Source organism: Watersipora subatra, chromosome 10 (assembly GCF_963576615.1).
Source record: "Watersipora subatra chromosome 10, tzWatSuba1.1, whole genome shotgun sequence".
NCBI lineage: Eukaryota > Metazoa > Bryozoa > Gymnolaemata > Cheilostomatida > Watersiporidae > Watersipora > Watersipora subatra.
In genome coordinates this window covers 47,592,471-47,606,490 of record NC_088717.1, presented here as the reverse complement: position 1 = coordinate 47,606,490, position 14,020 = coordinate 47,592,471, and the positions used below count along the sequence as shown (strand labels likewise).

Here is a 14,020-nt window from a genome sequence, read left to right as displayed (position 1 = left end):
GGTATCTCAAGTCTGATAGCGTATATATATATATATATATATATATAGTGGTATCTCAAGGTGGTATCTGCGGTATCTCAAGTCCGATAGTCTATATATATATATTCCGATTAGAAAAACAGTGTAAACTTCTTGTTAATGAAAAGAAGCAGGTTGGCTTCATCTATTTTTGATGCTTCATTACCAAGCATATCAATCAGTGTGTCATTATAAACTAACATTCTGTCAGCAACCAATTTTCATTCTTTGATTGGTTACAAGAGCCTAATCGACTCGAAACTCTGGAATTATACCGAGAACGCATTCCTCTCACAACGACCAATGCTTCATAATCCTCTGTAAACTTGAGGTCCAGAGAAACAATGCAAATCTACACTGCTGATTTTACTCAGACATAAGATCAGATGGAGAGACAACTCCCTGAATTATCTCTAGACGAGACTTTGAAATGTTAATGGCTACTTTGGGTTTAGTGTTCATGATAAATGGGGCTTTTTCCGATTATCGCTTAGGGTATGACTACCATGAGTTTTTACCACAATAAAATTTAACAACGTGCCACCATGCTTGATAAATGGAACTACTGGAAAAATCAGTATGTGAAGGATTCGGATACAAGAACAGCAAGCTAAAAGGGAAAACAACTCTCAATGTTACTCAGGCTGCAACAATTTATTCTAAGAAAAGATGGAAGTTTCCTTATGTATAGATACTAGCATGTTTTATAAAATGTGTGCATGTATAAAATGTAAAAATTTGAACGAATATTTAACTAGAGCAGTTTAATTTTTATTTTATAAATTATTCATTATGCAAATTTGATGTTAATTCCATGTCATCGATGTTTGATAACAACAAATAAAAGTACCTCAAACCGTAGCCAAATGAATTATTAGTATGACTGAGATTGGAAACTGACATTAAGGGAACTAGCCTGAAGTATAGTAACAGCTAATAAAAGTACTATAAACCTATGAAGGTTTTCAGATGGCAATTCACTCCTGAATCTAAACAACTTCTAATATGTTAGTTTGTGTAATTTTTAATCAAGCAAAATCAAAATAATTTTAATTGCCTTATTTAGAATATGAAACAATTGAAAAATCCAGCTAGTTAATCTAAGTGCACATATTATTTAATGTTTCGCAGAATTCTCCTGGTATACTGTGACTTAGACTCTTGAAGGGCATCATCTAAACTGTTCGTTAGATTAACCAAGTTGGGAATATCACACTCTAGCAGCTGACTGTCTTTACTAGCACCTTGAGTCGTATGTAACCTCATCAACACATTTGGAGTTAGCTGCCCTTGTAAGCTTCGGCTCGCCAACTACAACATATGCCACTTGACCTCAATCCTTAGGAGGTGTCATAACAGTAGGCTACATGGTTAGGTGATTCAAACTTCAAAATATGTTAATCCATTTCAAAGCTTACTTTGTATGTAAACAAAAGGCATATCCAAAAGCAAATAATTTTTGCATTTAAGTTGTATTTTGTTTAATTTGTTCTAAAGTTGAACAACTACTTCAAGTAACTATGTATAACATTAAAACAAATGCATTGCATAAACTATGTATTAATTAAGTGAAAAAAACTAAGTGTCATAACCAAAATGATGCACAAAATGAAGTATAAAATTAAAATAATTAGTTAACGTAAGTTTTTATTGTTACCTTGGGGAAACAAGTGTAGGCTGGACAATGCATTAATCAGGTGGTAGAGTGATGAAAATAAGGGCAGCAACTTACTCCAACTTACACAAAATAGTATAAACTATTTATTCTGCTATTTTCTATTTATTATATATGTATTATTTATTTCCGATACTATTTAAAGGTTATAATTTCAAATTCTCTTAGCTTTCCACCTTCAAAACTGTAGGCCCGATCGTTTTCAAACTTGCCAAAAATTACTTTGGAACTCACCCAAAATTTACAGTGTTTAAAAATTAGTATGTAGAGGTTGCAAAAAGTCAAGGTTTGAATATAAAATCAAGCATACTACTAACACTATTATTCAGAAATAAAAAACAGAGTGGAGATAACTTCCTTTATTTATTCTATTGCAAGTCTGATCTTTTATTCCCGGAACTTATTCATATCTAAATATGTTTGCTTACTACTAGGTACTGACTGTTCTTTCTTGAAGACAAATCATCTGCTCTCAATAAGTTGTATGATTATATACAATTAATCAAACCAGATTCACCAGCAAGGCGTCTAACTAAACAAAAGGTAAATGTGTTAATAAATATTTTACAAATATCTGACAAAAGTAACGAGTAGTTGCCTAATGACAACATAAAACTCTGTTATTAATTTAAAAGCTTTATAAAATAGGCTTTTAACAATTTAAACAACTTTTCAAAAGATAAATATAGAAAACAACCTGCTTGAGAAATTTTGTTAAAAATTCATAGAATTTAGCATCGAACCAGGACAATACATTTTAGGACTAAAAATATCTAATCTGTTGATCTAGAGAAATAAGAAAAATTGTCGTGAAAATAAATAATAAATCAATTCAACCTGCTGAACTTAGGTGTAGAATAACTTGACATGTAAAGAATGTTTCTGGACTACCCTTTGCCTTTTAACAGCGAGTCCATTAAAAAATTCAATACCCGACTCTAAGAACGGAATACCTACTACAAATTGATGAAATACTGATACTAATCCACTGTATCCCATAATAAATTCTATGGTTGTTTTTAGTAACAGTGAAATAAGTGGTTGTTGGTTTACAATTAGAAAACTGATTGTAACAGAAACATATATTTGTAGATACCCCTTATGCGTTATGTATTCAATGAGTTCAGAGTAGTGCTAACCCTTACAAAGAGTTTGTGTAACATTATATTAACTAACATCTATATAATATACCGTAAACCTTTATTTGAACGCCATGACGCTCTATTTTTAATCCTTCCCTCAGAGTGCTGCTTTACTAGAGGTGATGTTCAAATAAAGGGTTTCGTTGTATTTTTGTTGAAAAGATTGTTTTATGTTGAGAAGATCAATTTAACCCTTTCAGGGATGAATTGAACGTCGCTTATATTTTGCACTCTCCTTTTGGTGGGGCGACATTAACTACCTTACATGTACCTCTGACTCGTCGTAGATCTCTAGATAAATATGCATGAGGAAGCTGATGCATGTCTCTACTAGTTCATATCTATTGCTCGCAATTAATCTATGATCATCTTATAACCTGCTTTGCAATTTGTTGGAACCTTCAAGTTTTTTATTTCATTCTAAATTTGAAACCACATTTTCATTTTATAATTATATTTAACAAGGTTACATAAAAATCATTGCACTCTTTGACAGTTTTGCTAAAGTTTCCAGCTAAAACTGACTTTTTTGCAATAGAACAAGAGTTACAAACGTCGATCGAATATAAGCTGAGTTCAGATTACTGCAGTCATGCTATCAAATAATATGCTACATATCTGAAAATTTATAACTTTTATAATAATAGGTTAATAATCTATCTAATGCTACCAATATATATTTAAGAACAAGGAACATGAACAAACCATAATTATAACAAATATACAGAAACAGAAATTAACATTTAAAAACAAATATGAACACTTTTAAAACAAAAAAAACTAGCATCGTTTGCTTGGCCGGTTGAGTTATGATGTTGCTTCCGCTTGGAACCATTTCATATTCTTCTGGCTGTTCAATACCTTCCACAGTGTATTCTGACCCGTCTTCTGCACAACTGAGCTAGTCGATATTAGAGTCCACAAAATTTTTTAGAAGCGAAAAACGTTTACGTGATGCTATTTTGAATAGACACTTCTAGCGCAAATAAAGAGAAACCGTGTGTAATCAAAATAGCCTCAAAATACATAGTAGCACAGTTTCTATTGTAAACGCAAAAACCATTTTCACAAATTGATGTATCAAGACAGCGTTAAAAAGAACTACCATGAGCCTCATGAAATTACTAACTATTTTTATGGTGTCGCAATCAGTTTTTAACAAAAAACCCAGACTTGGAGATGGAAAACAGACTTCAATACGAACCAAAACAATGAACGAATTAATTATTATTGATGTAATGGAGTGATTATTAGTATATTTTGTGGTATATCTTGCTTGTAGTATCACTTGCTATTATGGGTTAATAAAAATTAAAAATGTCAAATAGTGGGAGTCAAATAAAAGAGAAGTTCTAATAGGAGTGGCGCCAATTAATCAATCGATCAATTTTTAACCTTTCTCCCACAGTGACATACAAATAGAGGTGGCATTCAAATAAAGGTGACATTCAAATACAGGTTTTACAGTATTGGTATAATAGTGCACACTAACAGCTTAATCTAGAAACGATACAATCATAACTGACCAACTCTTTCATCATGAAACAGAACATACCAGCTGTCAACTTTAAATCAGTTCATTTTGATGAGGTGACATGATACTGATAAATCAGTCAATCACTGCGTGCAAAGACTAAGTGTACGATAAGTATATAGGTTCTTCAATAGAAGTGCCAAACACTGCACCTTGTGTGATGGACTCACTTTTTTGCATATTAATACTGACTAGACTGACTAGACCTACCACACAAAAGTAAAATCAATGTTTTTTGGGATTTGCTTTTGTAGTCAAATAAGCAGAGTACTACAATGTGTCCTTGACATTGTAAGAATCATTAGTTAAGCTTCAACCAACACTCGCGTATAAGAACTCGTCCCATTTGCTGACACACATCGTGGAAGGTTAGTTATTGTGAAAGGTTCATATCACCGCTGTCACAATAATATTTATGTTTCAATGAAGATGTACATTTGCTATCATGGCAACACACCTTGACGTTGAGCCTCCACTCAAGATCATGATATTGCACGGGGTGTAGGCTCAGTTCTTGCAGCACAAGTCGGATGGCAGCCCTATTTTCAAGGTATGCTCTGACTATTTCCCCGCATATCTCTTCTGAGACTCCCAAGGTCATGACGGAGTCATGAAAGTCTACTTCTGACAACTATATAGAAATATATTTCAGTAGCTAATATAGTGACGCACGACCTATCTAGATTGGTAACATCATGATGAAAAACACTCTACACAACATTGCAGTTACAATGCACCATCGAGATACAATTACACTGATATACGATTTTTCACCTTACGAAGTGGAACATGATGATTTTTTCACCTCACCATACGAGTCTTATTTCACCTTACGAATTCAACAAAATTTTTACCCGAGTTCAAATTTGGCAGTCGATGTGCATATTACATACATCAAAATAACAAGGACACCAAAATGCTGTTTGCCGAAAATATTTTCACAACACCTGAAAGAGCCATGATGACCGATTTCTCTGAGTTCAGTAATGCTCATGTGTATTAATTAATTAATTATGCTCAAGCGATAATACCGTAAAACTTCTAATTGCTCCGCCCCTCACAAGATGTTTGCAAAGTAATCATGTGGAACAAAAACAGTCTTTGACCTATCTCTATTTTCCAACGTGAGCAATTAGAACAATTGGTTGCAAGTGTTTCAATTTGATAAAAGAGTTATTGGAAATTTTGTGCGCAAAACAAATAAAATGTTTGAAATGGCTTCATGCATATTTCAGAGTGCTATTTTTCAAACTCTTATCGGCTGACAGTAACTAACTTTTATTGGCTGATCATCACAAAAACAAGCTTCTATTGGCTGTTAGCGACAAAAACTAGTTTTCATTGCTGTGAGTGACGAAGATAATTTTTCATTGGGTAACAATGACTAGCTTTCATCGACTAATAGTGACTGCTCTACAAGGAGCTATTGTTTCTGTCTGCGCCTCCCATGAATAAACAGATAGTCACTGAGAAACTGAGTAGCTAAACAACTTACCATCAGTTTGGAGCTCTCTGCCAGGAGAAACATCAAACCCTCGACTAGTTTAGTGACTACATCTGGCTCGACTTTCAACTTGTCTGAAAACGTTTTAGATTCAAATATCCTGTAATTTGTGAGGATTAAACAAAGCAGCAAATTTTCTAACTTTTCAAATTTTGACGTTGAGCTTAATGATGAACTTGTACAAAATGTTAGGAGATTTTATCAGAAAGTATCGGAACTTTTCTATCACTTGCAGTTGTTTTTTATGTTTGAGGTGATCTGACTGCCAGGATATTTCACGATAAAATTCAACAAAACTTGTTTGTGGTCAAAACGCTTACAAGAAAAACAAGAGGGAAATGATGTCACGAGTTGCAATTGTTGCCATAGTTGATATTAGCTATCGTTTAGGTTGCGGCATTAGGTGTCTCTATTCTGTCAATCTCTGTGCAACTATTATAGACGTCATAATCACACTTTCGCTTGATCTGAGTTTTTAATCACATTCAACTTTTGTTGATTTTAATATTGAAACCTTCTAGCATTCAGATCACCTCAAATATCAAAACGATCCCAAAGGATAAAAATACTGATACTTTCTAATAAAATATAGGAAAATTTTGGGCAAGTTCATCTTTAAAACATACTCTTAAAGGAAAACTTTTTCAAAAATGAAACCTTTCTTGTAAATAAGGTGCGTAAACAAAACTTATTTAAATTAACAAACACATTAGAGATGAAATATACAATGTAGCTTGTCAAACCGCTTCAGTTACAAAAACAGTTCAAGTTATACTTTACTGTGACCAAAGAACAATGAATCTAGTAAACTAGAAACCATAATTCAGCCCTTAACTAACAAAGCATATAGTAAAAACCATGATACCTTCTATAACTTTCTGCAGTATTGTAAGCTATAAATGAAAAAACGTTACTTTACCACAACTGCTATCAAATATACTAACTTGCTGCAGCAGTCAGCTTGGACTTGTTTACTCCATTTTTTAGAAACTCTATAGATATCCTCACAAAGTCAGCCAACACTGTAATGCATGATAATGTATAATGTAGTAATAAAGATATCTTGTAGAAATTCTTAATCGAGTTACAAAGAGTACAGTACAACCGCAACTTTTCGAACCTCAACTTTTCGCTCACAATCCGAAATCAGGATTTTAGGAAATCACGAAAAGTGAATTGGTGATATTGTGAAACAAATTTTTATTGTTGGTAATAGAAATATCTTGTAAAAATTCTTAATCGAGTTACAAAGAGTACAGTACAACCTCAAAATTTTGCTGAAAATCCGAAATCAGGATTTCAGGAAATCATGAAAAGTGAATTGGTGATATTGTGAAACAGATTTTTATTGTTACAAAACTGAAAATAAAATTTTAAACAGGCCTTTAATTAAAATACAATAAAGTCAAATCTCGACAGATGAAATGATATTTTTTAAAGTGTGCTTTCCATACGACAACCTACAAGGAGTAGGGTTCAAGCTGAAACTTTCAAGTGAAAGCTACTAAAAATGATATGTGATAACATGAACAAAAATACGTAGTCTGTCCGCCACTGGTCATAAAAATTTAGCAGCTACGCGAGACTGGCTACTCCAGCTTCATGAAAAAATAAGGTACCACTACTAATAACCTTATGGCTTTGTGACAGATTTCCAGTCACCACATAGACAAAATTGGCAGCACTAACAACTTCCAACAAATTACGCTGAGAATAAATGACTGCAACTGTGTTAAGGGATTTGAACCCTACCTAGAAATACACTCAAAACAGTTGAAAGTGAATATGGAACGTGATTGTCTCGATGCAAAACCACCAAAGAAAAGGGCATGTTATAATATATCCTAAAACTGAACCCTTGCTTGTCTGGTAAGGAATTACTGTGTGATGCAAAGGTTTTTTTTAACCGTGGTAAAAGGTAAAAAACATTTCTCACATCACCTTTATGACCATGCATCCCTCTGGTGGCTGTGTGAAAAAAACAGCTAGCCACATCCAATCAGGAACAGAAGATATTGTTCAAGTTTGGTAATGCTACAAGCCTTAGCCTCTACCAAGGGTAAACACCAATCTGATTTGCGATTAGTGACACTTAATAGCATGCACTATTTTATGATTTTTATGATATATCTTGTAAAGTACAGCATTATTAAAGCAGATTATTTAGTTAACATAGTCACATGCAAATAAACTGGACAGATTTTTAGTTCAGTTGGCTTGTAAAATGTGATGAGGTAGACTGGAGAGTGGGATAAAGTAAAACAGAAATGTTATGGTTTATTTCTACAAACTATTGCGACATAATCATGGCTAAAAGTAGTTGATTTTTAGACATTATCAAGACCTATGAAGACCAGATCACCAATGGTGAATTCCTTATTTAGATACAAAATTTAGAGTTGGTTGCTAATCTACAGGGAGTTTCTGATTAAACCTAAGTTTTGCCCCTCTTTCTCGCTAGTACTACACTATTGGTATATCAACATATTAGTTCCGGAGTCGGGAGTGATTATGACTGGTCGAAATGGGAGCTGTTTGAGGCAATTAGTATCAATCCTTTCACATATTATGAGCAATTAACAACTAGAGTACTGCGTGATGGTGAGGTGGTTGAAGCAATGTTGTGGAATGTGATCAACTGAGAGCAGAGCCTAGGGCTGAGCTAAGCCGAGCCAGTCAGGCAGAATAACGAAGTCAGAGTTTAGCCAAAGCCAAGCCAAAGCCGTGCCGAGTCAAGACCGAGCCGGGTCCAGCCAAGTAGAACGGAGGCGGAGCTTACTAGCTATATAAACTCGAAAAATTGTGTAGAAGAGCAGAGCTGTTCTGGGTCTGTTCATTGCCTGTTACTTGAGCATTCTTGTACAACTTATGAACTAAGCAAAAAATATATGTATAAACTCATGCACCGAGTCTTGTATTAGTAGAGGAAAGGGAAGGTTGCACACAACCTTTACACTGGTGGCAGCAATGGGATCGCTGACGATCTCAAGAACACTACCACAGGACTCGCATCAGGATCACTGGACACTGGGAAAATTACTGGACTCTGGATGAACTGGACTGCCTGAAAAACGGCAACACGGCTTCTACTGGAAGAACTTTCTGACAACAGGAAGAAACCCAGAGAGCTGTGGAAAGCACTGCGGTATCGGACCCAGTGGATGTACTGCTCCGGGAGCAGAAACCTACTAAAGGCTCCGACAGGACTTGCCTGAGGAGGCAGCAAGCTCCTACCGGAAAAATTTCCTACAGGAAGAAACCCGGAAAAGAGCCGACAGCCACGGACACAGTAGAGGCACTGCTCTGGGAAGAGAGCAGAAACCTAGTGAAAGCAAGACATTGCCAATAGGAGAGCAAGAAGTGCTGACCCGGGACCCGACTAGTGGAGGCATTAAAATGGGTACTACTGATGCCAAGGGCTCAGGAACTGGCACGACATTTTTGGACTCCCCAGTACACTGGAAAGGGTCATGTGGAGTACTTCATTACTCGCTTCACGGAGGTAGCCGACGCCAACCAGTGGACGAAAGGAGCAACCCTATTGCACCTCCGGGAAGCACTGGGCAAACAGGCTAAGGACTGCGGAAGGGCCGAGGACCAAGAGGCCATTTTCAATGCCCTCTGTGCAAGATTCGGGCTATCCGCTAAGCCAGCTCAATGCCCTTAGGCGAGAGGAAAGGACGACACTTCAGGAGCATGCTCTGGAGGTCGAGGGGTTGGTACGCATTGCATATGGGGACCTGCTGAATCGACACCGAAATAGTATGGCTATGGAGAACTTCTGCAGCTTACTAAGGGACCCTGCCCTGCAGCGACATCTGTTGGCCATACATGCGCCCACACTGGCTGACGCTGTACGGGCCAGAAACGACTACCTCAAGATCCAAGGAGGCGAGTGTAAATCCACCGGATCTTCGGTACGAACCCTGGAGGGAGGAACCTCTGACCACGTGAACTCGGCCGAAACCGATGTTATAGGACGACTAGCCCAGCTGGTCCAAACTCTCACGGACAAGGTGGAACGGCTCCAGGAGCAGGTTCGCACTGCAATCGAGAGGAGCCAGCCAGCTACCCTTTGCTGGGGATGTGGGCAGCCGGGGCACGTATGGAAGAATTGCCCTCGCTACACCAAACCGGCTTCGGGAAACGAAGAACGGCCACAGCAGTAGCTCCGACTACTGGCTGTCACAAAGCCAAACAACCCCGCAAACACAATAGGACTACACGGGATTCAGTGACATCCGACGGTTGGTTTCAACCACCAAGGATTAGGCCGGGGAAAATTCGTCCACAAGAAAGGCCTGTGGAGATACGAAACTAATACCAGTCTTTGATCACGGCCAATCTGAACATTCCCACTGTTCCGGATACCGCCTACGCCCCTCCGTGCGAACGGCAGGGACGTAGCCCAAAACGAAGGAGGGTGACCCCCCAAATCCCCTCCACTCCAGAGAGCGAGAACCACCCCCACTGGACTGGATGGTTGGAAGCCTGCCTTGAAGGCGGCAGGGCTGACCCCTTCTCCGCCTTGGGGATGGCAATCACATGAGCCGCGGGTCTACCCCAGACATGGGACGGCCCTAGAGACCGACCCGCCCCACCGCAGAAAGGAAGGCTTCCAGGCCTCCCGGAAGATGTCTTGGAAGACACCACTAGGGCGCAAGGCCTCAGCCGACCTCACTCCACCAGCCATTTCTTCCCAGAAAGAGTGGAGGGGTGGCCCATCCAGTTTCTTTTAGACAGAGGATGCACCACAAACCTGATCAATAAGCAGGTCTTTTACTGATTGCCAGGAGCTGTACGGGACCAACTCGAGGAGAGTGACAGCCATGGACTATTGGCTGACGGAACACGGCTCCCCTTCTATGGGATAATCCATCTGGCCATCCACCTAAGGGATGTAAAGACAGAGGAAGTCTTTGTGGTTAGCCGTCTGAGCGAGGATGCCATACTCGGAATGCCATTTTTCATGGCCCATCAGTGGTCTCTCAAATTTGAGCAACCGGGGTTCGAGTGGATGGCAGACAGCTAGTCTGCACGGATCGACATGGGTGGCTGCTACAGAGCAAGGTACAGGTGATAAGGGGGTAGTGGTTCTCGCTCGGACAGAGATGGCAATACACTGTCGCATCACCACGCGAGATTACTGCCCCATGGGACTGATCGAAGGATTTCCCGATGGACCTCCGGTAGCAAGTAGCCTGAATCAGCCGGGACCCACGGGACAGGTCATCACCCGCTGCATGGATGCTACGGAGCGGCTATTGACTTTCCGGTCCTGAGCCACTATTGGCACTAACACGGGGGTGGAGACCCCGCAGGCCGAAGAGAATGATCCCTTACTGTGTGACGCCGGTCCGACTTCAATCAATGGAATGCCGGCTCACCTTGAGGAATTATTCCAGGCGGCCCGGCCGAACTGTGAGGGGACGGGTCAAACGGCGAGGTTGGCTTCCTTGTTGAGTCGATATGTCACCGTGTTCAGTACAGGTGACGACGACATAGGAAGGACCACCGAGGTGGCACATTCCATTCCATTCAAGGAGGGCACCCGGCCAATCCGGCAACCCCCCACAGACTCGGACTAGAGAATGAGGCCGAAAGGCAGGTCCAAGACCTGCTCAGGCGAGGGTTTATCGAGCCAGCCGGAGGAGCTTGGAGCTCCCCCGTGGTGTTGGTCCGGAAGAAGGACGGGAAGTGGCGCTTCTGCATCGACTGCAGGTACTATTATACTGAGCCAGAATCCTTTGAAGCTATTCATTGAAAGGTTCTTTACAGAAAATGATGAGATGAGTTACTCCACCCTCTCAGTGAGTCAGTGTGATGTACTTACAGTTCTGCCTCTGGCTGTCAGATTGTTCACTTCAAAATCATGGATTATGAAGTACAAAGGGTTTTCAGCCGGTTGGTCTCCCAATAAGACAATAAAATATAACAGTTTAACATGACATTAGATAATTAGATTAGTGAGATAGCACTGGGATGAATTAATACAATTTAGACCTTAAAACCCTTCTCAACTTAAAGGTTGACTGGCAACAAAATTCACATTACAGTTATTTGGTATCAAAAGATTCACCATGTCTTACTCTGTTGTGTTGTAAGTGCCAAATATGTGGAAATGTGATTACTAGCTCTTAAAAGCTCAAAAACGAAAAGTGGCCGTAGATTGGAATCTCTTTATTTCGATGACATAACCACGAAATTTGGGACAAACACTTCGGGTTTTACCGAAGACCCCGTATCAAATATAGATGCTTGCTACTTTACAGTTTTGTTTCGGCATTATTCAATCGTCAAGTCGTAAACTGATCATGTGACCCAATACTTTGCAAACAATTTTTGCAGCACTTTTCGATTATCACAGGTGACCAACAGGCTCGTCATGATTATCAGACAATGATATGTACTCCTTCGAGCTAAGGTTAAAAAGTTTGACGATTTTTTACGGTAAGTTATAAGATATCAGTGCTAAAAGTGACAGCATTACAATGACGATAAAACAGACGCGTAAGAACAATAGACATAGTTTTATTGAATGCGTGAAGTATATTTGTGAAAATATTTCGACGAATAAAGTTGCAAGAAAGTGTAAACAGAAACCATCTCTCACAACTCCATCACAATTGAGCCGTTTTGGAAAGGGAATCCAAACTACAGCGGTCTCCTGTGGCTGCGATTTTCTGTTCGTTTTTGAGCTTTTAAGAGCTTGTAATCACCTTTCTACATATTTTGCACCTACAACACAACAGAGTAAGACATGGTGAATCTTTTCATATCAAATAATGGTAATGTGAATTTTGTTGCAAGTCAACCTTTAAAGCTAATCAATTGGTCTAGCCAATGTCACCTCCTTGGTCGGGAAACAGTCCCAACATCAACAAGTCTGAACCTAGACCAGTCCCAATCTCGACAGAGGTTGGTCCGAATCTAGACAAAGGTTGGTCTGAATATCGACAAAGGCTGGTGCAGTTTTACAATAATTTTATCCTTTATTCTGATGCTCTCACGCACTAATCTTCAACAAATAATAATAAATGTCATTCGCAGTTTAGTCCTCACTTCAAAAAATAAATATCAAAGTTACTCACTGAAGTTTAGATTTCAAATATAACACACTGCTAGCATAACAGTAAACCATATTTATTATTGTTACTTATTTTAGCATTCGTTCTATATATTTAGGTTGGACAAAATATTGCTAGGCTTACATGAGCTGGGGAGTGCTGCATCAAATGAATCACAAGATATTTTTTGCGCAAATAAATCGTTTACATATAAATGCTCATTTACTATGAGAATAGTAAATAGTAAAACCATTGTCGAGATTGGACCAACCGTTGTCGATATACAAACTCGTCGAGCTTCAAACCAGTCGAGGTTCGGACTATAAATCCCTTGGTCTGGCTGTCTTTGTTTGGTAAGTCGGATAGGTCCATATGCAAGTATTTGATGATTTTAAGTGTTACTTAAAATTTTTAGATTGTTAGCAGTAGTTGTAAGGTGAAAACAAAATGATAAAATATAATATTTTTCAAAAATATCGACTTTTTTGACCAAAAAATATCATATCTATCGGGATATGTAGGCCTATCGATAATATATATCAAGCGATATAATCAAACTAATCCTGGCCTTGATGACAGTCCATGTCTCCCTATGGTGAAAAATGTTTTAGCGAGAGAAGCATTAAAATATCTCATCTTGGCGTTCAAACTTATCCTCATATATTTCTCTGTAGGCATATATGTTTTGTGTTATTTATAGCTAAGTGGTCATTCTCTTTTTATCTCTTCTAGGCTATCGGACGAGTTTCAAAGTATTTATACATACTCCAAGCTTCTTTTCCTCCCCTTTTCAACTGATACAGTTCCATTTTCGTCTTGTAAAAGTAATGTATCTCAAAAGACTTAATACGCAACACTTATTGGCACGGTTATAACTTATAATTAACTGAAAGTTCAATTTTCTTGTTTTTGCAACAGCCAAACTGACGGCCATTGTAAACAGAGTTTAACAGACTCACCATCCAAGCCTAACCTATCAAGTAGCTGCAAATCAGATTTGTGATCTTCATCCAGAAGTAACAACATTACGCTCGCCAGCAAAAAAGCTTATACACCCATACGACCTTGACACACAACTAG

The 14,020-nt window shown here is 38.6% G+C and overlaps 1 protein-coding gene across 1 annotated transcript; it reads right to left on the bottom strand.

Annotated features, from left to right (window-relative positions):
* Nucleotides 1-661: 661 nt before the first annotated feature.
* On the bottom strand, nt 662-14,008 carry LOC137406030 (COMM domain-containing protein 2-like). Its single transcript, XM_068092544.1, has 5 exons — nt 13,900-14,008; nt 6,818-6,895; nt 5,865-5,947; nt 4,827-5,000; nt 662-1,329 (listed from the first exon to the last, which is right to left on the bottom strand). The coding sequence occupies exons 1-5, from the start codon at nt 13,964-13,966 to the stop codon at nt 1,132-1,134; spliced, it is 600 nt and encodes a 199-aa protein (XP_067948645.1). The 5' UTR covers nt 13,967-14,008; the 3' UTR covers nt 662-1,131.
* Nucleotides 14,009-14,020: the final 12 nt, after the last annotated feature.

Excerpts from the sequence above, each read along its gene's own strand:
- LOC137406030 (XM_068092544.1), bottom strand. The coding sequence starts at position 13,966 with ATGTTGTTACTTCTGGATGAAGATCACAAATCTGATTTGCAGCTACTT. Across the intron at positions 5,948-6,817 it reads CAAGCTGACTGCTGCAGCAA|ACAAGTTGAAAGTCGAGCCA; the intron begins GTTAGTATATTT and ends AAACGTTTTCAG. Across the intron at positions 1,330-4,826 it reads AGTGGAGGCTCAACGTCAAG|TTGGCGAGCCGAAGCTTACA; the intron begins GTGTGTTGCCAT and ends CATATGTTGTAG.